The sequence below is a fragment of the Peromyscus eremicus genome, chromosome 12 (assembly GCF_949786415.1).
Source record: "Peromyscus eremicus chromosome 12, PerEre_H2_v1, whole genome shotgun sequence".
NCBI lineage: Eukaryota > Metazoa > Chordata > Mammalia > Rodentia > Cricetidae > Peromyscus > Peromyscus eremicus.
In genome coordinates, this window is record NC_081428.1 from 46224047 (window position 1) to 46250500 (window position 26454).

A 26454-nucleotide genomic window follows, 5' to 3' on the forward strand; every position below is an offset into this window, starting at 1 on the left:
CCTTCCAAAGTTGCAGACATTTCTAATCAAACTAAGCAATCAGTTAGCAAAGTGTAAAACGATTCTGTACATAAATAACAAATGTAAAAATACAATTTTTACACATGTACAACATGTGCACATTATGCTTACAAGGGTTATCCTTTTACTCTACCTAAATAATGAAATTAGCATAAAGAGCATATCAAAATCCAATTAAAGCAAAATTTAAACTTAAGTGACAGTTTCTTTTTCTCTAGAGCTCAGAGGGAAACGAGAACTCTAGAAATGACTTCTGTTGCATGAGAAGAGTTAGGAAATAACATAAGGAAGACCATGAATGGCAAATCAAAACATACAAAACTTAAGAGTTAAGCTAAACTTTACAATGGCAATAAAAAGGGAATGCTTTCTAAAAGAATTCTCCAATTTTCTTATTAGCAGTTTTAAGAAGAAACACCTTTTCTGACTTTTGAGACATCCTTTCACTGTTCTGTATCTTTCGCTTGCCCTGACTCTAGAGTCCTTCTATTTAAAGTGGTTGGAAGATGATCTTCTTTAAGCAAAGCTTCTAAGTAAGCATCAATCTGCTCGAGGTCCCCCGCTGGACCACCCTGGAAGAGAGAGCCACAGTCACTCCAGGGGGAGAAGCACAGCTCTTATCCCTGCCATTCCAGCAGTCATCCTGGTGATTCATGTGGCAACAGCCCTACATCACGTCTGATTGATGCTCTTAACCTTTGCAAATGTTTTCTCTCATTTAATCTCATTTTATGCCTACGAGTGGTTAAGGATTTGAATAATGTTTTCTTCTTCAGTGGAAGCTAGTGTTTTCCTCTTTCAAGAATTGGCTGGAGGGGTAGTGTTGACAGAAGCACAGATACAATTACTATCATGTGAAACTATTTAGCATTAATTATCCTTTTTTGTTCTTTAATACTGTAGCTTTTTAATCACTTACCAGATCACCAAAAACTATGGGGGATTTCTCTTCTGGAAGTATGCTAAAAATTAATAAAAAGTATTTTCTGTGTCTCATTTTGTACTTGATATAGAAGGAATTCCTGATAAAAGTTGAAGATGAATATATCAGAGAAGATGATCTCCCACTTCCGGATGTTTACAATGTGGACAGAAACCCACGCAGTCTGGATTTAAATCCATGTTCACCCTACTCTGTTGTATGGTGAATTCCCCCAGTTCCTTCAAGGACAAAGTAATTCCCAGTCCTCCAGATTCTCTGCAGGGTCTCAGTTCCTGCCTTCCCACACTGCATTGCTCAGGAACTTATCTCTTAAACTCAATGTTGGCTCAGATTTCTCCATGTATTTCTAGAATCCACAGAAAACCTTTACAACCTTCTCTACCATATTTAAAAATTTTGATATAGCCAAGATTTCTATGTGCTACACAGAAACTGGACCACGTATAGGCCTGGAGGGATGTGGGAAAGGGGCATGATAGACTTGAAAGACACTGTTTTTATGAAACCAATCACTATGAACAATGAATGTAGGCCAATAAAAGGAGATGGACCAATCCTTATTACTTCAATCCATCATGGAAGCATACAAACAAAACTGACAATAATTCACATTTATAATGTCTCTTGGTTTCTCTTTTGTTTTAACTTCTCCCTCTAGGATTAAGAGGATTGATCTTTATTTACATATGAAGATAAAACTACATTGAAATATCTCACTTTCTAAAAAGTTGGAAATTTTTACCTACTGGACACATGTTATCAAGAAGCTGATTGGCAGTATCTAGAATTACCCAGAAAACAGGTCTCTGGGCATGCCTGTAGAGGATTACCTTGACTGTGTTAAATAAGGTGGGCAGACCCTCCCAACCGAAAGTCTGGGAATATAAGTAGATAATGGGCCCTAAGCAGCAATATGTACTCATTGCTTTCTGCTCTTGACTGTGGACACAATGTGACCAGCTTTACACTTGCATGCCTTGGCTTCCATAATGCACTGCATCTTTGCGGGGTAAACCAAAATACACTTTTCTCTCTTAAGTTCATTTCATCCAAGTATGTTATCACAGCAAATGGAAAAAGACACTCAGACAACCAGCAGCTAACAGGCAAAGATTCTGGAGTTTCTTTGGAGAAAGAAGTACAGAAGAATTTAAATGTTCTAATCTAGGCTGCCTTCATTGACTTCTGATTGCATTTGGTTAGCGAGACCAGATTGCTGCTCAGACCTCAGTGGAGCAGCAGCTCTTCCCCTCACAGATATGGACAGACACTCTACTGAAAGTATTGTCTGGAACTAACTAACAGACTTCCAGGTTTCAGGATTTCTTGCCTGGAGAAGTGAGTTTTTAATCAAAGGGCATATATTGGCGGCCACAGGTCCTGTCCCCCACCCACTTCCCTGTGCCTGGCTGAAGACTTATGCTTTGAAGCACCACCCCACTTGCTCAGAGAGCTAGACGAGATCCTAACTCAGCTATATGGGTTTGACTCCTCTCTTCAGAGAACTCACCATACTGTAGTAGTGTCATATATCCTCTATAGTAGTGTCAGGGTCTGAACTCTCCTCAGAGCCCTACCATTGTGTTGCCTGTTGCCTGTCTGTCTATTCCCAACAATTTATCATGGTACTCCTCTTGAGACCAGATCTGAGCCCTTCCAGAATATAGCAGAATCATTGGCAGGACTGCGTTAGGCAGTTTGTTTGCCCGAGATGGGCAAGCAAAGCACACTGTTAGGAGAGAAATCCAGACAAGGGCTCTTTCCACAGAGCTCATTCCCACTCCCCCCACGGTCACTCACCAGCTGAAGTTTCTGCAGCAGCAACGCCAGTTTTGCGCGAAGGTTGTTGAGTTTATCCTCAGTCCTTTTCCTTTTCTGTTCACACTGCCCCAGAAAGACTTCATTAAGCACCCCTCTTCTGTTTGCCTCATAGATGATGGACTGCATTTTTCTCTTGAGTCTTCTCTCATATTGGACCATATAGATATTCTGGATCTGAGAATGTTTTTAAAGAACGCTCTTAGAATACTTTTTAATACGTTATTATTTTCCCATAATATCACAAGGCAATTTCACATCCCTCCCCTGCACACACTGTCTAAGAATCAACTCTGATGCTTGAACTTACTCTCAAGAAAAAAAGGGGGAGAACACAGCATGTGGACATAATTATCATAGAAAAGAGTAGAGAGGCACAGCGCAGTAAGTTTAACGACCTTGGCTTTGGAATCAAGAAACCCCGTGGAGGCTGAGTGTGCGCTCTCATCATCATCATCTCAGACACCAGTACCTCATAGGCACTGACAGATGGCCAGTTGTATGGAGTGTCTTAATGACGATGAAGCACTGTAACTAGTCTGCGATGTCCAGAGACCACGGAGGCTGCAGGATAAGAAATTCTGCTCTCATCCTCTTTAAAAAAATCCTGATATAAAGAGTATTGAAAGGGCGCCAAAGCCCCTCAAGGGTTTAGGGTTTGGGTTATTTTCCAAGATGGCGTGCTGCTCCTTCAGGCCCCTCTTCCATTTCAGAATAGTATTACTTACTTGTATCAGCATTTCAAGAGGACCATGGGAAATTCTGAGAAAACAGACACAGGGCCAAACCCATTCTGATGAACATTTAAATGTTTCTATCCTAAGATCCTGTGTTCTAGGACTGGCTGGGTGACAAGGAACTGTAAGGCAGTCTCCTTCACTGTCTAGCCCTACACTCTCACATCTCACCACTCTGGCTCACATGCACTAATGTGAGCAGTTCCCCCACACCATCTACAACCCCTGCTAGCCATGCTGATCTCATGACTTTCTCCCCTATAAAACCAAATGTTCAAAACCTTACCTGCCCATAGCTCTGTTTGATGAACATTTACTATTAACTTCCTAAGCCAAGGCATGAGCTTAATTATTAGGATAAAGATGTATAAGACAGAATTTGCCCTCAAGCAGGCTTTAGTTGGCAGCATGAGGTAGTGCAATTATGCAAGAATTCTATCTTCTGTGAGGACGAGCTCTGTGCCGCCAACTGAGGCAGATGTTGCAGTGGAGAGGGTGTGTGATTCTATTAAATTAAACAGCTTTATGTTTTGTGATAGCAAGAAAATGGAATCAACGTAGGTGTCCATTAACAGATGAGTAGACAGTAAAATTATATGCCGATACACAATAGTATTTATATAGCCGGAAAGAAAAATGAAATTTACAGGAAAATGGATGGGAAGTAGCAAGCATTACACTGAGGTGACTTGGGCTCAGAAAGACAAATATAACATGTTCTCTCTCATAGGAATATCCAGGTGGGAGAAAATATTGGTAAGGTCAACAAACAGGAAAGGGGCTATGGGAATGGAAAAAAAAGAGGGGATGGGGTAAGGAAAGAGGTGGAGAAGACATTGGAATAGTAGAAGTGGAGAATGCTGGGGTAAAAGGGTATATGTGCAGGGAGGTGAGGTGGGGCAGAGCATGGGGAGAATCAACCAAAATATATGAAGATTCCATATGAAACTTGGTACACTCTAAGCTACTTGAATCAACCAATAAATTAAAGCCTTGACCTACAGCACCATGACTTGGCTTATGTTGGTAACTTTCCCTCTGATTAACTGTATTTTTCATAAACTCGGCTGAGAAGAGTCTCTGAGAACACGCCACACTGGCAAGCAGCAGCCACATGTGTATGCATGTAGCATGTTGAAGAGGAGGTGGATTATGAGGCTTGTTGATTGTTATGTAACCAATCTTAGATTTTTTTTCCAGAAGCTTAAACTGTCTGGGAGCTTGTTCATTTTGCTGTCACTCTGTGACAATTTCTGTTTTATTCTAGTGTTTCAAAGATTCGAAGAATATATTTATTAAAAACTGAGAATTTCCTAGTTCTTGTTCAAACTAAAGTCCTACTCTGGTGCCTCAGAGGCTCTAGTTGTGGGAACATTTGCCTTTTAAAATTCAAAAGGACATTGCTTTGTGACATCTGATGTGCCACACATTAATCTAAGTCTTGATAAGGACAGGAAAATTTGATTTCCCTCTGAACCTAACATTTGAAAACATCTATTATTTCCTCTTTGGAGCACTGGGTCATTTAGATTTCAGGATATAAATGGCAGCATGGAAAGAAAGCTTACCTTGTTGAAACATATTTTTAGTTTTTCGTTCGTACTCTCTGGGCTTTGCTCCAGCTGTTTTCATAAGCAATAACAGAAAAGGACATTTACATGGTGATCTGTCTGGAATAGGGTTAGAACATTGATGTTTCTAGTACAGAAAAGCATCCAAGCTTAGAAACAGCCAACATTGGTACCAGGGATGTTTCAAGTGTGGCCTAATTAAGTTGATTAACTGAACGCGACCCACGTGACTTTACTATTTGTCTTTAAGAACTAAGGCAGCCTACATAAATAATAAACACAGTATTGTTTAGCAATCTACAGATAAAACAAATCGAGGTTAAGGAAAACAAAATGACAAAAGGCAATTTGGTGTTTTGGACAGAAACAGACTGGGAGTTACTGGCATATTGCGGAGGATGAAAGTTAAGAGGTTAAATGATGTCACCTCGAAATGGCATTGAGCAGAGAAAGCAACAGGGACCAAGAAGAAGCCCTCAGAGATGGTAACATCCAGAATCCCAACAGAAAATAGTTGCTGTGTAAAGATGAGGGGGTATGGGAGAAGAAAGCCAGGAAGTGAGAAATGTGTGGCCATGGAGGCTACACTAAGGAAGTGCTTCAGGGAGGAAGTAGAAAACTGGGTTGAAGGTCCCTGGGAAGTCAGGCAAGAAAATAACCACTGCATTTGTCAGCCCAGAGACTACTGGTGAGGTGATCCAGACAGGAAGGAACTCAATTAAGTAATTCGGTGGAAGTCCATGAGAGAGGCTGAGCTGAGAAAAAAAGGTGAAGGAACAGAAGCAATGATAACACGTTAGGACATTAAAGATGTCACTCAGGATCAACTGGATACACGGCATCTTTATCCTAGAGAGCCTTTCCTCGTCCATATGCCAATCTACAATCAGTACTGACAACAGTGGTAGAGAAGGGCCTCTCAGACTCATCCTCCAGCCTGGTACATGGACTCCTCACTCACTATTACCTTCACAGGCGAGATAATAAGCTCCACTGGATTTGGACCAGGGCCTATGTGACACTCACCCTCTGTATCTGAGGTAGCTGACCAATGTTTTCTTTCCCATCTCACAATGCACTGTCACCAAGAAGAGCTTTGGTGAATGCATTGTCTTTGTCATTTCCCTATGATGTTTAGAAAGAGTAGAACTCTGAGCACCTAATAGTGCTGATCTAGGCAGATCCTCAGCTCAGCATCTCAATATAGGAAGATGAGATCAGAAACTATGTTTGGTGGGAGAGGGGTAGGGTGGGTTGAATGAGAATGGCTTCCATTGGCTCACATGTGGTCCTTGGTGGAACTATTTGGGAAGGATTAGGAGGTGTTTCCTTGTCGGTGGAGATGAGTCACTGGGGGTGGACCTTTGAGATTTCACAAAACTCCTGCCAGTCTCAGTTAGCTGTCTCTGCTTTGTGTTTGTGGATCAGAATGGGAGCTGTCAGTTACTGCTCTAACATCATACTCTCCTGCCTGCTGCCATGCTCTCCACCATGATGCTCATGGACTCACCCCCTCAACTATAACCCCCAAATAAACTCTCTCTTCTATGAGTTACCCAGTCATGATGTCTTATTACAGAAACAGAAAAGTAACTAAGACAAGAGGGCAGTTTTTCCAAGCAACAGTCTCAGTCAGTAAGATCTTTTCTGCCTTACTTTGCCTGTAATCACAATGACTTCTCAATACCTGTTATGAGACCTCTGTCTTCACCCACTGTAAGCCTTCCTAAGTCCTCTTCAGTGCGAGACTCTAGGCTTTTCTTCACTAAAGATTGAAATAGGCTATTCTGTCATTCACTCAGTTCCAAAATAGGCAGCTTACCTCGGGATTTGTTATGAGTTCTTCCATAGATGTGCACTCAAATTCTGATGACAGATGAAACTCAGGAATGAAATATAGAAGAATCTCCCTAGGAAGACAATCATAACAGAAACAGAAGTGTACCCAGAGCAGAGAGGTAGCACCTGCCCATCAGAACAGGGTTTGTCTCCTACATATTTAACTTCCTGGCAAAGACTGATGTTAGTTCCCATCAAATATTTTGTTTTCTCCGTTGACATCAAAGCGCTGTTCAGGAAACAGACTGGGGTTTGGGACTTGGGTGTGGTCGTACAAGAGCAACAGCAGAGAGCTTCCCAGTGATGGAAATGCTCTGAGTCGTGAGTGACTGTGTCAACACCTTGATTATAGTTCTCTTCCGTAGTTTGTTGAGATATTGCCATTAAGATAAATTAAGTAAAGGGGACACTTTTATTTTTATATTATCTTTAAACCATACATTTTATTATATTATTTATTTCAAAATTGAAAGTTCATTAAAAGAACAAAGAGAAAGGAAAACCAAAGGAGGAAAAAATAGAGAATAGGAAGGGAGGAGAAGTAACAGAAAAGATGGGGGGAAAAAGAAAAAAGAAAGAGAGAGAAGGAGCTGGGTAGAGTGCTTAGTGGGTAAAAGAGAAGTGTGGGGACTGGTGTTTGGATCCCATACACCCACATAACAGCCAGTGTTCCTGTACACACATACACACACACACACTAACATGCAAGCACACATTCATAAAGGCACACATACTACAGATACATCCCTGCTGAGAGCAGGTGGGGGAGGGAAGGAGGAAAGACAGAGACAGAAACAGGAGAAATACTTTAAAAGATAAAAAGATTCACAACACCTAGAAATCTGCAACTAACCCCTCCAGGCAAGCCTGTACCTGTATGAGTGTTCTTCTCTACAGAGAATTCAGTATTAAAAGCTTCCTGGTCTACTGACTCTATTCACCTCTGACCAAGAACAAAGGTGCTTAACTACCCAAAGCAGTTCCCTTCATTAGCACCTGCAGAGGGACCTAATGTGGTAGCATGGCCTTTAATCCTAACCCTTGGGAAACTGAGGCAGGGAGACTGAGTTCAAGACCTTCTTGAGCTGCATAATGAGACCATGTCTCAAAGAACAACAAAAAAGAAATCACATATGGCTGTTAGTCTTCCCAGACAGTGGGGTTCCACTGTCTGAAGGCACTTCATTTTGCCAGAAGGCATCGGGTTTTTCTGGGATTAATTGTACTTATGATATGTATTTCATTCCTAGGGGAACATGGAATCTAGACATGCAGGGCCAGCATCTGAAAACTGTTTTCTTTCTAAGATGCTCCCTATGTTCAACCTTTGGTGCCCTTCTAAAGCAAGCTGCCTGCTAAATAGCTCCTCCCTTGGGAATTCTGTCCCACAAACTGACTCAAGGGAAAGACAGACAGACGACGCTGCGAGCTTCAGTCTCCAAAATTGTACACCCAGACCTCATTTTTCTGCAGAATTAACTCAACTCCCAAAAGTCAAACACTAAAAAAGGGGGAAAGTAACAAAAATTCCTACATGTAAGGTCTAATTATAACTATTTACCTGTTCTTAAAACTTTCTGCAGTTCTTGGCATGGGTCTCTTCCACTGTGGTATTAAGGATGCTTTTTGTTCCAAGGGTCTATCATAACCTCTCACAGGTTCTCTTTACTGCAGATATAACCAGCTATAATCCACAAGGGACCCCTAAAGGAGGTGAACCTGGGAACACTCTAGGAATCAGTGCTCATTAGGATGATTCTGAGCACTCATGAGTCTACGTGTTCTTGAGGGAGATGGCTTCTGGGAATGCTTAAAATTCCCTTGGTGCCTAACAATAGAAGTGGATGCACTTTAAAGTCTTGGTACACTCAATCAAATTGTCCCTTTTTGATCACATGTAACTCATTAAAATTAATAGTACCAATGTTATACTTTCATGAAGAAAAAAGACTAGCCAAGTGAAAAATAAGAAAGATGTTGAATTTGAAAAGAATGTTCATGCAGCTGGAAAAGATAGGTAAGTAACAAAGCATCCAAACTCTGCTACAGCACACTCAGGCCAGTCTCTCCTAGTTCCAATTGGAGTGCCGATAAAAGATATCCACCTATCTATGGTTTTAAGTCATAGTAATTCTTGGGTGAATATCTTAAATATAAAGGCAAAAATGATAGCTATTATTATCAAGAAAGTCTGATTTACTTTCAGCAATGGCCCAATCACTAATTATGTGATCCTATCCACACATTTTAAATGATCTTCACATATCTATTCAGATATGTAGAGGTGCACACACATATATCAATATATATAACTGCAATTGATTGCATACTAAAAAGTCTGAGTAACAAGTTGATATGCCTGAATCTTAATATCAGTAAATAAACCAGGCTAAATCTATGGCCACCTAACTCCAAGGCAGAAAATAAAAGATAAATGATCCTCTGGAAAATGCTGGCTAAGGGTGAAGAACTACTGGAGAACCCCATTCTTCAGACATTCTGCTGACAGGCATGACAGTGTGATACTGACATCCATCCATCCATCTACCCATCCATTCATCCATCCATCCACCCACCCACCCACCCACCCATCCATCCATACACCCACCCACCCACCCACCCATCCATCCACCCACCTACCCATCCATCCATCCATCCATCCATCCATCCATCCATCCATCCATCCATCCATCCAAGTCACTCGACTAGTGGCCTTTACTATCTTATAACATCTGTACACAGCTGAATGTGCCCCATTTCTGTTTCCTTTCCAGATGACTGTAGGTTTGCAACTCAGGCACAGTAGGTGCTTAGCATGAGCCAATGGGGAAGGCAGAACTAGGGTTCTACTGCCCCGTCCACTATTTGCCCCATTACGTGGAATCAAGTGCCCTTCAATCCCCTGGGGCAGAACTGCTGTTAGGCAGGACTGCAGAAGACAGCTTGTGCAGTCTCCACATCCAAGGAGATACAAGCCCTTCAGCCCCTAGTGCTGCCACAGGAGCTCCGTACAGCTGCATAACTGAGTCTGTGTCCAGAGTGACTCTGCCTCCTTTCCCACACAGGACTGTGTCCAGAGTGACTCTCTGCCTCCTTTCCCACACAGGACTGTGTCCAGAGTGACTCTGCCTCCTTTCCCACACAGGACTGTGTCCAAAGTGACTCTGCCTCCTTTCCCACACAGGACTGTGTCCAGAGTGACTCTCTGCCTCCTTTCCCACACAGGACAGCACCTGAGCCTTAGTAGGGGATATGGCTGTCTTTTTTTCTCTTTCCTTCCTCCTTTCTTTCTACTCCTTGAGAACTCTCCTCTTCAAGGGGAGCCACTCAGTCTCGAAGAAAATTAAGGCCCTAAGGGACATATCACTCCAGGCAGGGGAGGTTTTGTGTTCTTCCTGGCTCAAAGCCCCTCACCTCAATCAACAAACCCAGCAAAATCAATGGTGCCACTGAGTGAATAGGACTCCTGTTCCTAGCCCTGCCCTTCCCTATGACAGCTATCTGAGAGCACATGTCTGAACACAGTCTTCTATGGTATTGATGGTAAAACCCTCTCCTGTATCAGTCCCTGTTCAGAAAAACCCGGAAACATCACTCCTTCCCAGTCTCTCCTTGAGGAGCTGAGCTTAAGACATCTAAATTCCTCAAGTGACCATGTCTACAAACTAACACTCAACTGACTAAAAGGTGAAACTGTTTCCTTCTGTAAGTTCCTTATCAAAAACCTCAAAAATAGACTTTTTAAAGGCCATGGGAATGCCACACATGTCTTCATGAGTAGAAAAAAAACCCATGAAATTCAATAAAACTTCTTTATTACATTCAAAGGAAGAATATCATACATATGTACATCCATCATACTTCTGGGCCACATAAAAAGAGGCAGCTAGTGACCACAAGTATCTTTCAAAGGACTATTAACCTATGATGTATTTAACTAAATATGGTTAGGGGAAAAGGTCATAAAATTATTCCACTGAATGTATTCAAAAGCATCCCCAATAGGAAGAAAATCAAAATAAAACAAAACAGGGTTTGTCACTGGTTACTTCAAACATTCAACAAAACATGGGAAAACTAGCCATTATTTTTACCTTAAATTAGCCATTAGTTTTCTTGCTGTTTCCTTGGTAGATGTGCTTTGAGAAGGCATCAGAGAAGACAGCTGGCAATTGCCATTCACGGAGCTGACTTTGTGTCCAGAGTGTGCACTTAAATCTTCCATTTGCCCCCTGATGTCAAGAATAACACATTAGCTTATATTCAATTCAGAAACATTCACAGGCAGCACATAAAATGTTAATACATGACAAACAAAGCCACAGACATTAGTGTCACACTCAGAGTTTCCACGTGCGTAATTATACAAAAGTCTTGTAGTAATGGTCGTTTATTTTCATACACTGCCTCAAGGTTTTAGGATAATATTGATGAACAAAATCAGTGATAATTCATTAATTATTTAGGACTGTTTTGAGATAGTGCCTTATGTAACCCAGGTTGGCCTTGGACTCACGATGTAGCCCAGGTAGCCTTGAATTCCTGATCTTCTTGCCCACTTCCCAAGTACTTGGGATTATAGGTGTATACTACCACACCTATATCCCCTTGGTCAGTGATAGTTTATTCTTAAAGACAGTCATATACCACTCACTTATTCTCTGCAGGAAGAGATATAAGTTCTATTTTAACACTTGCAAAGATGTACAACAACAAAATATAGAAGGGTCAAAGGCGGTAAAAGAAATACCTAGTGAAGATCTGGGTGAAGAATGTTCTAGGGGAAGGGTAATGATCCTGGTGTATCTATCAGTCAGTGTGAAAGTGCGTAAAAGGGTGCAGTGTGACAGAAGACCAAAGCTTTCGGTGTGGTTGGAACACAACAGTACAAGACACCAAAGATGGTAGAATGAGGAGGTGAAGATGGACAGAGGTGAGGTGGTGGAGACGGCAGACGAGGAGGTGAAGATGGACAGAGGTGAGGTGGGTAGAGAGGGCAGACGAAGAGGTGAAGATGGACAGAGGTGAGGTGGGTAGAGAGGGCAGACGAAGAGGTGAAGATGGACAGAGGTGAGGTGGGTGGAGAGGGCAGATGAGGAGGTAAAGATGGACAGAGGTGAGGTGGGTGGAGAGGGCAGATGAGACAGCTTTATTTTCAAGTAGCAAGAAACATATGTTAATCCTTTCGCAATAACATCTATACATTCAAACCCCGGCTTTGGAGAGTTTTATGTGATTATATTGGGAAGGCCTTTAAAAACTGGGTAATAGTTTATATAACGAGGAATGTGCCTCTACTGTTAACTGTTCTTTGGCATTAATTATACTGTCTTACTTCAGCTGTCCATTTTAAGATGAAGAACATTATATAAACTAATGCTTAATCATCTGTTAAAGAATATGTACACAATACCTGAATGTTTATTAATTATAACCCCCTTTATATGGAAATTTTATCAAGGATTTTTTTAAAGCATTTTAAGACTGCTGGAAATTCTCTCTGGTGTTGGGAGTGAGGGTAAAATATTTTAGGCCAGAGTCCAGCAGAGTTTTTCTTCTGTCAAATGTTCACAGGACTGGAGACATTACTCAGTGGTACAGCACCTGCCTAGTATCCACAGGCACTTGGGAAACAACTAATAACTGGGCCTATCTCACACGAGTATACTGAGGATTAAATGAAATGTATAACTAGTTTAGTTCAGTACTAAGTATTAAGTGCTCAGCAAACAGTACCTAATAATTACTGTTATTATGATCATCTTTGTCATCGGTACTGTCAGTACTAGATTTGATCAATTTTTTCCATTAAGGTTGTTTTAGCTATAGTTTTAACATTCATTTTATACTAAGTCAACAGTGGTTTGTTTGTTTGTTTGTTTTTGTGGCTTGGTTGATTGGTTTGGTTTGGTTTGGGTTTGTGTCTGTTTTGAGGTAAGTTTGTCTGTGAAGCCCTGGCTATCCTGGAACTGGCTCTGTAGACCAGGCTGGCCTTGAATTCAAGAGATCCGCCTGCCTCTGCCTCCTGAGAGTTTACCACTACCCAGCCTGGGTTAAAAGTGTTAAAAATGAACTTCAAGAACAAACACCCACATATATTCTAGTATCTGGATCTATCTTAAGGTTTAACTCATATTTTAACAAATAATTCTATATTAAAGTCATTCATAAAAAGGTTTGGAAAGAGCACTAGTGGAAAATTATATCATTTATTCAAATAAATAGAGTGCCAACTATAGACAGGCATCTTTCTGGAGACACAGGGTTGAAAAGGTAGACCGTATTTTCATGGAATAGGATTTATTTCTATGGAAAATAGAGGAAACAGACAAGCTGGAATAGAAATGGTAAAATGTTAGCAAATAACCATCTGAAGAGACTGTCATATCACCTGATCACTGCAGCAGGAGCAGTGGACACCCACATCTGCCTAGGAGAGCCAGGGAGGTCCCAAGGAAGAGAACATTGACCTGAGACCCAGCTGTAATGGGAGGGCAGGGCAGATGGTACACAGACTGGCAGAGGACATCCAGGTATCCAAGTACAGGAAGTGATGTGGACAGAGGGGGAAGGGTGTCTAAATTATAAGTCATTTAGGACCCCTGGGAAACGAAGTGGCGGCTAAAAGGAAGAGTGTAAAGGCAATTTGTACCATGGAAAAATTTCAACTTCACCTTCAAAGTGACAGGGCTCTGGAAGGCTTCTGAGCAGCCAGGCAGAGCTGGACATGCACACTGGAGTGACGTCAGAAAAAGGCAGCTCTACCGGTCTCCCGTGCCTCTAATTCCAAGGGCTGCAGCACACAGGGCACAGGATGTGGAATTAGCAAAACCCCTCGGATGCCTCAAGGGAACTGACGTGAGTGCCTGATTTCTTGAAAACAGCCTTTCACGCTACCACATATATCAACAATATCTAGTTGATTTTCCACATGGCAGAATTCTCATGTCAAGGAAATTCCAGGATGCAAGGATTATAATAATTACAAGTACGTTTGATGATAAGTTAATGAGCTACCCAGAAAAAAAAAAATTAGTCCTATGATTTCACACTCTTACCTGGTACGTGTGTGTGCCTCTCACTTCTTTGGTGACAGTACAGTAATTTGAGTTGGTTATCTATTGTGAGCAGGAAGTGAGGCTTGCTCCCTTTCATTATGCCCAAATCCTCACAAAAGAAACGAAAAGGTTTGCAGAAAAGGAGGATTTCTTATCCTCTCGGCTCTCTATTGTAGAATTTGCTGTCATTCTTAATTGCCTTTGTTGCTATTATTTTCTTTCTTCTTCTAGCTACACACTGATAATTACTTTTTCAGCAGCGTAATTATACTCCCTTGGAATCTGTATGATAACAGTATACACACCTTTTCCAGTTAAGGGCTGAAGGGTTTCTTTTCATCACCAGAGTATCATCACACAGCTCTTGTTTTTCTTCAAAAGAACACAGACAAAACCATTCTGATGAGCACACAATAAACTGTATCCCCCCTCCACAAATGCTAGCTCATTAACTACCTGTGTAAAATTTGGATAGGTATTAAACATCCATTTGTAAATTATGCCAATTTTAAGGCAATTTATAACATATTCTGAGAGTAATTTATAATCATGTTAATGAAGTATATGTAAGCATATATAATAATTTGAGAGCATCTGCAGCCTCTTTTCTGTAATTTTTTTTACTGTGCTTGTTACACGTGTCTGGATATGTGACACAGTCTGCTCAAGCTCCATGCCTCCTCCTCCCTAAGATGACCCTCTGTCTTCCCTCTCACATTCCACTCTCTCCCTGGGATTCCAGTTCAAGGAGTTCTGATGAGTCTGGATGAAGACTGAATCTCCAGGAGAGAGCTGAACTCTAAAGCAGGAAGAAGTCTGCAGTTTCTAGAAAGAAGATCTGCTCTCTCAGGAAACCTCAGAAGTCTAGTTTGAGAGCGGTTGGTGGCTTGTTTGGAGCCCACAATTTCTGTGTGGAGTTGAAGCCCATGGACTAGTTGAGTGTGCTTTTTTCCATCCAGCCCCGCAATTCTTTGTTATGACTATACCGATACTTCTGTTTCACAGAATTAACCACTGTCATTTTTTATTGCTACTGAAGGTCATACAGAACGGAAGAGCAACAGGGGATGGTTTACCTGGTGGGGAACTGCTGAATGCCCACCAAGGTCCCGCAAGGAAAACTTCAAAGGGAACAATGGATTGATTGACAGGTCCTCTAAGTGCATGGTTGGCACACTCGCATGGCTTGCTGACTTGTAGTCAGAGTAAAACAATGTAGCAACAGTCACCTGGTCCGTAATTATGATTATTGGAAACATTTTACAGTGCATTCTTGCCAAGCCTAGAGTGACTATTGGAAGTTAAATATGAATTTTGAGATCAAAATTATATTAGTAAGTTTTCCATCGCAAATTGGAACCCTACCTCATTGCAGAGGAGTAGTTGGAAACATCTATGAAAAACGGGCATTAAGATTAAAACGTTGGCCTTAAAATTAAGAGATTATCACCCCAAAAGTCCTGATTGTACAATTAAAAATCATCTGAATTAAGATGAGAAAGAAGAACTGTGATTTCTTAGGGCCTCACTGATGAGTTCAAAGGTGAAGTTGTGAACAAATAGCTGATTAGCTTACCTGAGCAACAAAGGATTGGGGGGGGGGTAGGGGAAGAAGAGGTTACTGAGGACACTGACCACAAAATGATGGTGTGGATGGACAAAACAAAAAGCGCTAGGAATGACAAAGTCAGGTACATAAACTGAGGGTCACCAAGGAGACTAGGAAAAACTTTGACATTTAGTTTAGAATACGGACCGTTGCTGGGTGTGGTGGTGCCCACCTTTAGTCCCATCCCTCAGGAGGCAGAGGCAGATTGATCACTGGAAATCTGAGGCTAGCCTGGATTCACAGCTCATTCCAGGCCAGCCAGGGGACTCTGTCTCCATCAAAACAAAACAACAAAAATCAGAACAATGACTATGGCAGTGAAAGTAGTGTGTGTGTGTATGTGTGTGTGTGTGTGTGTGTGTGTGTGTGTGTGTGTGTGTGTGTAGTTTAGATCCAATGATGGACCATTAAAATAGAGGGTGCAGAACAACAGCCTTATATAATAACAAAACAAACAAACAAAAAAAAAAAAAACACTGTAATGATGAATGGCTACCAAGAAATATGAAGTTTTTCCCCAGGAAAACTATCCATGGAGACTACTGCTGGCTTGAACATGACAACTTTCTGCTGTAAGTGAGTTCGAATCTTATCTGAAATGCACGAGTGACATCCCATGCACACGAAACAAACAATGAATAGATTTATTGAGATAGTTTTGGGAGGGGTCTCAGAGAAATCTTGAATGCAGGAAGGGGACTAGAAGACTGAAACTGGGGAAACCATTATAATTTTGAAACAGATTTTGAAAATGATAGACCTTATGTCAATCTCTTTGGCAAAATTCCAAAGACAATCAGCGTGCCCTGGCTCAAGAGCCTGTGGGAGCTGAAGACAGTGTGGCAGTGCAGGGCACACTGTCCCCAGCCAGGAGGTGTCTCTCTGCTCTGTCAAAAGCAAATTCTCTTTCCATCCTTTCCCCTTTTTCTAGAACAACAAGTTTATTTTGAAGTCCAAACTGCTGAAAACCTTCTGGTCTCTGTCCAGGCCGTCAAAGATGGTCACATCGATAACAGCATCACTCCTCCAGCCATCTGCTTCCTCTTACCTGTCTTTGGGAGAGGCACTTCCGTTCGTTCTTGTTTCAATGAGACCTTGGTACTTGTTTCATCCCAAACCTGAAAAAAAAAAGTTCTTCATTTAAAACCGTGCAAGCACATAGGACATAGGCCGGAGTCCAGAAAAGACTTGAAAGGCAGGGCCCATGTCAGCGGAGGGGGACCATGAGAATACCAGCACGGAACTATGCACGAGCTTCTGAGGTAGCGAATGGTCACTGGAGCTGGCTACGCTGGTGTGCCCTTCCAGAATGACTACTGCCTTTGCAATGGTACACTCACTCCTGTTATTTCTATGGGGTGTTTTCTAAAAGTCCTGTTCATCTCCAAAACGGATCTTGTGCATGGCTGTAACAACGTCTCCAGCAAACGAGTCAAGCGTTGGATTCACCGGGAATAAATGGGAAGCCCGTGCAGTTGGGCAAAGGTGTGTGTGACCTCATCACACACAACTGAGATGGAGTAGGACCTCATCATCATTGCAAGAAAAACTGGGGGAGGCTGCTTGGTGGGGTGGGGCCCACCTTTAGTTCTAGTACGACAGAGGCAGAGGCAGGCAGATCTCCATGCAGGACATATGTGAGGTGGGAGAAGGCTGGAAACACTCCTTAAATTTGCAAACCGTGCCCATCACCACACTGGGAATTCTCCAGGATTGCTTTTACAGGGTTCGGTAAAATCAAATTTCCATTTCACTTCCAGAAGACAATTCCATAGATGACAGGAAGGGTATGGGGAAGGGAGAGATGAAAATGAGTATGGCCTCGAAGGGAAAAAAACTCAGAATGATGCCCATAGGTATGTTGTAAATCTTATCAAGGTAAAAAAAAAAGTATGCAGTTAGGAAAATTAATGACTTGGGGCTGGAGAAATGGCTCAGGGGTTAAGAGCACTGGCTGCTCTTCCAGAGGTCCTGAGTTCAATTCCCAGCAACGACATGGTTGCTCACAACCATCTGTAATGACATCTGGTGCCCTCATCTGGCCTGCAGGGATACATGCAGGCAGAATACTGTGTATGTAATAAATAAATCTTAAAAAAAAATAATGACTTTTAGAAAAACGAGAAAGGAGAAATAAAGCAAAGTCCCTCCCTGCCTCCTGTTTGGATGCACACTGAGACACTTGGTGTGAGGCATGGGGAGAGACTGTTTTCTGAAAGTTCTTCATAGTGAGAGCTTCCTTTGTGTTCCTCACCCACACACACCCGCTAACCAAACATGGCAAGGACAGGCTGTCAGGATGCCTTCGCCTCTCTTCCTGGAAACAAAGGTGGACTAGTGCACAACACTTTGGAAACTGCATTGTCTGGAAGCAGGTTAGATGGGCATACCTGTAGCCTAGCAACTAGTACCCGCAGCTGCCCATCACTGCCCTTTCCTATTTCATTCAAACGGAAAGAAGAGCCTCTCAGGGAGGGGCAAACAGTTGCTTTTCAGCTACCGTGGTCCACTTAAAATACATCTATACTTATACTGTAACTATCTGAATTCCCCACAGGGGGAAAAGAAAAAAGAAAAAGAAAACGCACCGTTCTGAAGTTCATTTTGTGAAAATCTTGAAAGTGACTTTCAGATGTATGCCTTTCTATATTCCTGACATCACAGAAAGGTAATGGTTTTTCTCTGAAGGATAAAGAAAAGCTACGTGATATTGAGTGTCTCTATGTTTGGACTAGATGGCTCTTGAGCAGATTGCAAGTAGCACAGAACATGTTCCACAGCAGTTAACAGTGACTTGTAAGACAAGCATGGAGAATTTTGCATGCCTTTAGTGACCAGAACTTCATTCTAATGTGCAATGGCCCTGTTCATGTGTATTGATTGACAAGACCTTGTCGAAGAGAAGTATCCAATCTGAACAAAACTGTCACTACTCCCTGTCACTATTAACACTTCCTGTTAATGCTCTCGACACAGACTCATAAAATGATTTTTTTTTCATTCTGTTATTCCCTCTACTAGGAGCAGGTCATTGTTAGGGCTGTCTCCAATAGAAAGCCATATGCCCTCAGACATCCATTTTATTTGTCTGTTTGTTTATTTATTTTGGGTTCTTGAGACAGAGTTTTTCTGTGGAACTTGCTCAATATGGTTCAGGCTGGCCTTGAACTCAAAGGCCCTGAGTGCTAGAACTACAGGCATATGCCACCATGCCTGGCTTATTTTCCTACATCCACTGCTAACCTCTCAAAACCCGTGTACATGAACAAAAAAGCTTGCTTTAATTAATTTGGCCATGATGATTTGAGTCAGTGATCTTTCTCTATGAATCTTTGGTATTAACATTTCAGGCACAGATCCCCAGTGCAACCGGGATTTGTGTTTCTCTATTGGACAGTAATAGCCCCTACACAACCGAACTCCAAATGATAAAGCCAGCCATCAAATGGCAGTCACCCCAAGTAGTTGAAAAGAACCTGAAACTGCTTAAAAGAACCCAAAAGCAAACAGAAAAGGAAAGTCTGCAGCATACTGATAAAGGAGAAATTTACCTAGGGCTAGACTTATTTGAGACTCCAAAAGAAAGTCTGAACATTTGTGTTTGGTTCTGCTTCGACAAGTAGAGGGAAAAAGCAGTAGATGTGGATTGAGTGGAAGGATAGGAAAACGTCCCTGGAGTAAAAAGACTCCAGCAGCTGCTGAGAACGGCCATCTCTCCTCTCCATTTGGGGCCAACTTGTTATAGGATTGGCCACTTTGCCTCCTCAATATGCCACCTAGAAGAGTCAAATCAGGCTAAGAGTGGTGGGGCATGCCTTTCCAGTACTCTCCTTGGCAGAGGTGGGGGGAGGGGAGGAAAAGAATGAAAAGCCAAATTAATAGTTAAAAGGTAGAAAATAGAAAAAGGAGATTTATTCAATGTGGCCACATTATGAAGGGGAACAAAGAGATCTCATCACACCCCAGGTCCATCTCTGGGGTCCTGACATAAGGGTAGGCTTTAAAACAGAAAGCCAGAAATACGTATAACTAAACAGTCTAGCAAGTCCCTGCCTACCACTGTCTCAGCTCCCAATCTCTCCTTCAAGGGCATCTGACACATTTTTAAATCTTTCTCAAGGAGACCAGTTCTTCCAGGGGATTCACCTGGACTTTAGCTCCTTCCTTTTTCAGCAAGAGATTTCTAGGGAAATTCAAATTTTCTGGAGTCCATTCTTTCTGATAGCCTAGAGGGAAGCATGAGTCTCTCCAGAATGTATGTATTCCTGCCAGGCAGGCCGGTGACAATATCAACTGCTCACTTTGTAAAGTCTCTATGTAAAAAGACAACAAGTCAGGACTAAGTCAGAGTGGAATGGGGGATATCACAGGCGGTGCAGTGCCTGTTGCTAGGAAACTCGGGAACTGGATGGCATCACTTTGTCTGGTTTCTTTCCTTCTCTTCCTTTGTGCCTTTGCCCCCACTGGGTACATAGAATTGTCAGGGACTTCAAAAAGGCACTGGACAAGTAAATGCCCTTCTGCCAAATTCAACAGGCCATTTTTCCTCTTCACAGTTAACTTTTTTTTTTTTTTTTTTGTTACAGGCTCCTCCCCATCACATATTCATTTTCCCATTGGAGTTGAGTTCGTAATGAGGATCATGCCTTGATGTGGCGTGAAGTCCAAAGTCCTGCCTTTTGTAGCCTATTCTCTACTGTATGGGAAAGATCCTTAATAAATAAAGAGACAAACACTTAGTATCAGGTGACACATTCTGTGAAGAAAAGTAAGAGGTGAGAAATAAGAATGTAGGACCTTACATGATGTGGCTCAGCTGATCCATGTTCTCTACCCCTTTCCTCCATTTCTCTTTTGTGGCCACCTCCCCACCCATATGCCAGCCACTCTCTGCTCTCAAGGGCTTTTGGCTTGCTGTGTCTGGGGACTTCTTTGTTCCTCCTGCATCCATCCTTTTTTTTTTCTAGAACCCACTCACTGCCGCCATCCTTGAGCACCCTACCTAAAGTTACAACTCACATTGACACAGCCAACAAAGATGTGCCTATCCCTTTCCCCTGCCCCATTTTCTCCCGAGCACATAACATCACCTATTGTGCAACATACTTGCTTATCCATCCTATGTACCGTCAGATCCCTGCCCCCACATGTCAGGTCCAAAGGGAACCCCAATTCCCCCAAAGCAGTGAATAACCCCAAAATGGCAGTCCTAACTCAGCTCAAGCTGGACTATAGAAGGATGGTTGGCAAACATTTGCCCACAGAATTTCTCAGGAACCTGTGAAATGAGATTTCTGTTTGTGAAAAGAAGTCACCGTTTTCCTCGCCTACAGATTCCCTATTCACATGGATCTGTTGTGCACGCCAAAGTCCACACTAGCATTCTGGCCCTCCTCATCTCCTCTTCTACCCTAAACTCTCAGGCTGTTTCACTTCACAGGCTTCTCTCCTCTCCAGACACTCACTCTATTCTCTTTATGATTTTCCTGGTCCTGCCTCCCTGCCGCCCCAAGAGAGCCTTGGCAGTTTGGAATAGACTTTTCCACCCACAGAGTAGACAGTAGTTCAGCAGTTTCTTTATTGTGCCCTCCCTTACATCCCAGAATTTCACCTTCCCAGGGACAAGGAGTGAGCATTGTCACAAAACTGTCTTCTCTGCTGGGTCCCTGATATCTAGGTCAATAACAAACAACACACAAAACACTGAAAAGCCATGTGTGCTGTTTGATAGTGGTGGGAGGGCCCACGTGTGAAAGGAAGTCCAGGAATTAGAATCCACAAGGGAAAGCTGGGGTTTAAACTATTTTCTTTTTATTTTTTTCACAGAACTTATGTTAGATGGCATTATGTTCCATTCTTATATTTTTGTTTAATTAGTATTTATTGGAGTGTTAGAAGACACGGAAGGGACTGAGTAAAGATGCTAGCGTGGGTCATCTAGGGCTCTGGGGCCACAGCAAGGACACTGAATTTTGTCTAAGAATAAGGAGCTTTGAGAATAGCTTAACGTGACTTACACTTCAAAAGGGACACCCAGAGCTTTAGACTGTGGATGCCAGAGGAATATTGAGACTGTTAATGAGGCTTCCACTGCTGCTCTAGAAGAGATGGTGCTGGCCAGAGTGGTCACTGTGGAGGCAGCAAAATGGCAACTACAACAAAAAGCCTGACTCCACAGGGCTGGCTGTGTGGCGCATGCAGGGTCTAAACACTGAGGAAGAGCCCAGGCATCTTCCACCTGTCGCTGCATGGTGGTGTCCCTTACGGAGTTAAAGGAACATGAGCATTCTCTTGGATCCTTTTCTCTTTTCATTCCTGTAGGATCTATGCCTCAACTCTCCCTGGGCATGTGATTCTACTCTACCCTCAGTCTCTCAATGGACCAATTCAAATTGCAGAGGGATAAGCTACCGTGTCTTACGTAAACAATGTCTTAATCAGCATCATCACCGCTCACCTTTCACATCTGCTCTAGATGTTTCCAACTTGTTAGGTCCAAAGGAAACTCTAACTTCCCACACCCCAAAAGGCAGTCCATGTATCTAGAAATGAGCTCAAACTAGACTGTAAGATTTCTGGTGGTTAGATAAAAGCCTGCATTCCTTGGGAACTTATAAAACTGGTTTCTGTTTGCCAAAAGAAGTCATTTCCCTTGCCTCTGGAAGAAGGTACATATGGCTCTCCATTGACATACACCTGTGGCTGCACATCAAAGCCCATGCCATCTCAGGCTTCCTCAGTTCCTATTCACAAGTACTTGTTATAAATTCCAAAGTCCATAGGCTAGCCTCCTGGCCCTTCCCTCTCCACAAGGACTCACCCTCTTTTAACCCACTCTTCTCTACAATCCTGGCACTTACTCTTTCTGTCTCTCTCTCTCTCAGCACTACTCCATCATTCTCTCCTGCTTCCCTAGCCCTGGCCATGACCAGTTGACTTCGTTCTGTCTCTGCTCTAGACTCTTCCAGATGCCTCTGGCTGTTCTCTCTCACATCTACAGTAAAAACTATAACCTTATCGTGGAGCAGGCATGTTGGCAGTTTCTTTACTGTGCCTCCTCACCCACACAACTGACCCACAACATTTAAACACAAATATCTTGCTGATACCTCAAATCCTCAGTGTTATCAATGGCCACCAAGTAGATTCCTCTGGTGATCTGTTCCTTTCTCATTTATGGTACACATTTGTCTCAACACTGATTTTACTATTTAGTCTTTCATACTCTTTACCACAATGTGCAATTTTTCTTCCAAACATTTTTATGTCATCTTCCTTATATTTCAGGCAGTGGGATCCTACTTGTATTTTTATTTGTTTTGTTTCTTTAACGCCTTCCATTTCCAATTCAGTCATTATCACTGTCAGATAAGGTGTTTGAAACAAAATCTCCATGATTAACAAAAACACAATGAAAATTTCCTGCAGGATCTGCCTCCTTACCATTTCAAGCATAAAGTCTCTTCCCAGAGCCTTTTCAATGTGATTCTGAGCTAATGGGTCATATTTCATTTTCTTGTAGAAAACATTTCTGTTATAACCTAAGGTTCAGCCAGGAATTCCCTAGAAGCATCACAGAAAGTCCTACTTTGACAGCTCTGCCAATATGGAGAGTCTACCGGCAATGTCCCCTCACTTTGCTTTCTTAAAATTTGTATCAATTTTAAAAGACAAATATAGGTCTTGCTCCTTCAAAATTCCTTTTCCACTTCTCCAGCATTCAGTCATTCTTCCTTCTTCTCAACAGTTACTATGAAGATATACTACAGCTACTATCATTCGTAGCCAAGTAACTATGACTTGGAAAACACTGGACCATGCAGCAGCCTTGATTTATTGTTGTTATTATTATTTATTATCACTCATTTACTTTCAATTCTTGCCTACTTCAAAGCAGAACTCCCAGTTTGGTTGATTCTTCCCTCAGGGCGGGGGGCCGGGGGGGGGGGGGAGGGAATCTAAGTCTACCAAAAAATATTGAGAATTGTATTAAGAAATAAAGAAAATATTTCCACTTGGCAAAACTATAAATCAATTTGAAGTTGCCATAAAACATCTACTTCATAGGTATCCGACTGTCGCAGCGGAAGTGTGCTGTGCCACGGACACCTGCTTCATCCTGTCTGACGTTGTCCCCTGGTTTGCAGCTCCAGGATTTACAGCTTCTGGGGTCCCTCCCTCCCCCAGCCTCATCCCATCTTCTCCCTACAGAATTTTGCCTTCTCTGCTTCCTTCTCCTGGATTGCCCAATGAAGACTGAATCTGGCTCCTCCCAAATTACAGAAGGTGGCTTTAAAAGACACCTTTCACTTGACACAGAATTATTTTCATTTCAGCACAACCAATTATCCCATTCACTTGTGTAGCAACCATGCCAGTATGTGATGTTATTCTTACTTTATTTACAAAAACTAAGCCATAGCACGTCAAGAGTTGGCAACACTGGCAAGCAGCATGTAGGTCTGAATTTGAAACAGCGTCTTCTCTTAGGCTACCGCCTGTCATCTTCCCATAATACAATGCTCCTCATGGGATATGGGTAAGAGTGTCTTTTAACTTCCCCGTTCCTTTAGGGATACGGTTATGCACTTTATTTGTTGCCTCTCACAATCTCTGGCATAACACTACTTAGTAAACTCACCTTGATAACGTGACTCATGTTGGTAGTTCACTCACAGGTCCCTACTATTTAGCTGCAGGCTAAGTCAGTCATGAGATGCTCCTTTGTGTGTTTCCCATTCATCCTGCAGCTATCTGCATAGTCTGCTGTGTGCTGATGGATGATTCTGGAGGGGCTGACTGTAGATCATTTTCCTTGAAGCCCTTGGGTACCTCTGGACTGTATCTCATAAAAGGGTTCCCGAGGAATGGTTTGGTAGTATTAGAAACAACCCTAGTCCTTTCCAGGCTCACAGGAAGGCAACCAGAAAGGTGGGTTAAGAAATGGTCTTCTTTTGAAATGCAGGCAACTTCATTGTTTTAAAATCTTATCATCATAGCATTCCATGTATATGACTGCAATACCAATACAGTTTCTTATGAAAACTTGTGAGGATTCAGAACAAGGACCAGAGTGAATACAACGGAGTCAGGGGCTCATTAGGCTGGCTCTTTGCTACTCTTTTTTCTTTATCTGATTTGGGGTCAGTCACCTGGTGCTCAAAATTTAGTTGAGCTGTTTGCAGTTGTCCTCTGGGGTGGATTTTAACCACCACAAACAAAGTCTGGACTGACAGCTTGCCAACTCACCCTGTGTTCTTCAGTTTCTACATGGGAGCTCTGTCACTGATCCTAGGAATTCAGACAGCCCTGGTACTTCCAGGGAGCAGAAAGGAGCCCCTCAGAGAGAATGACTAAAAATAAAGAGCAAACCAGGAGTCACCGAGAGGCTTGGCTTGTCTCTGACACACAGAAATGACTCCATCCACTTGTTGCTTTATTCACAGTTCCTTCTTGGGCCCCAAACTGCGTCAAACTCTGTTCTACACTGGTGAGTACACTGGTGGTTACGTCTCCCCAAACATCTTAGGCTCCATTGACTCTTAAAGTATTTCTGGCAGAAGGACCAGGCCATCATGCTTTTGAAGATGTGGACAGAATTCTGTTGACAGAATTCCTGAGTTTGGAAATGCTTGAGATGGGAAACAGGTCAGAATATCAAATATTTATCAAAAAAATGGGCAGCACATGCACTTCGAACACAGATGATAAACCTGCATGCCGGTCTGCCCTCAAGACCTGATCCTCAGAGGGAGAAGTGTCCACAGAGGACAAGAGAGTTCAAGTCAGTCTGATCATACATCTACATTTCTCCTCCCCATTATTCTTAAGGGCTGGAAGAGAGGACTTAGCATCAAGGGAATTTACTGCCTTTACAGCAGGCACATGGCAGCTTACAACCACCTATGACTGCAGTCACAGGGTATCTGATGCCCTTTCTGACATCCACCGACCCTTGCATATGTATGGCGCACATATATAACACAAAGGCACACACACACACTACCAATTCATCAATCTTAAAGAAATAATCTCAGCACAATTCACATTAGCTGTGAAGACTGCTGACATAAGGACAATATTTTTTTTAAAGCTTGTATGATATCTCATCATTTTAAATCTAAACTATCTGTGTATGACCATGGTATAGAGATATTTGCTCATGTTTTAGCAAATTATATTTACCTGATACATTCAGATTAGTAACTGAAGATTAATACAGATGAAAACAGACACAAGAAAAGAACAAACATCGATTCCTACTACAATCAGAAAATTTCTTCAGGAATTTGAAATGTGTAGGCCAGAAAAGTGAATTAAGGCATGCGTATGCATAGTCCAAGTCTGTACTTCTGTCTCACGTACTTGAGTTTCAGAAAATTATTCCCACCCAATTCCTCAAATTTGGAGCTTCCTTCAGATTTATCATTTGCTTTTGTAGCCATCTGTTGGGGTCTGACAAGCTGGTATGCCGCTGGCGTTAACCAAAGAGCCTCTTGGGAGGAGTGTCTGTAGTTGCTTCATATATTTCATCTTGTGACATGACTTGAAAGAACTCTTAACTCTTTGACAGGCTGCTTGCTATTCTCTTCCCACTGCTTCTTTTCATTTATATTGCTTCTATCATGCATGATGCCGTCATAGCTCCTCAGACTGCCTCACTTTTGAGTGTGGCGGTGGGGCACGGGGATACTGATAAAACAGGTCCAGTCCCAGTTCTTGGGTCTGGAACCCAAGTCCCAAAGTTTTGGTTGGAGTCTGGAGTCAGACTGCCAGTTTATCCTACAGCAATGTACAGGCATTTTTACTTAAAGTTAGCCAAGTCCTTGGCAGAGCTGTAAGACTCTGAGCAGTGACA

At 42.3% G+C, this 26454-nt stretch overlaps 1 protein-coding gene across 1 annotated transcript in view; it reads right to left on the reverse strand.

Annotated features, from left to right (window-relative positions):
• Nucleotides 1–333: 333 nt before the first annotated feature.
• The window catches only part of Morc1 (MORC family CW-type zinc finger 1), a 140100-nt gene continuing 113979 nt past the window's right edge, over nt 334–26454 (reverse strand). The window contains exons 20-26 of the mRNA XM_059277734.1: nt 16645–16714; nt 14293–14359; nt 11024–11161; nt 6913–7000; nt 5088–5141; nt 2765–2959; nt 334–593 (exon numbers count right to left, since the gene is read on the reverse strand). Coding sequence (XP_059133717.1) covers nt 465–593; nt 2765–2959; nt 5088–5141; nt 6913–7000; nt 11024–11161; nt 14293–14359; nt 16645–16714 — 741 coding nt within the window. The 3' untranslated portion in view covers nt 334–464. The remainder of the gene's footprint in view (nt 594–2764; nt 2960–5087; nt 5142–6912; nt 7001–11023; nt 11162–14292; nt 14360–16644; nt 16715–26454) is intronic.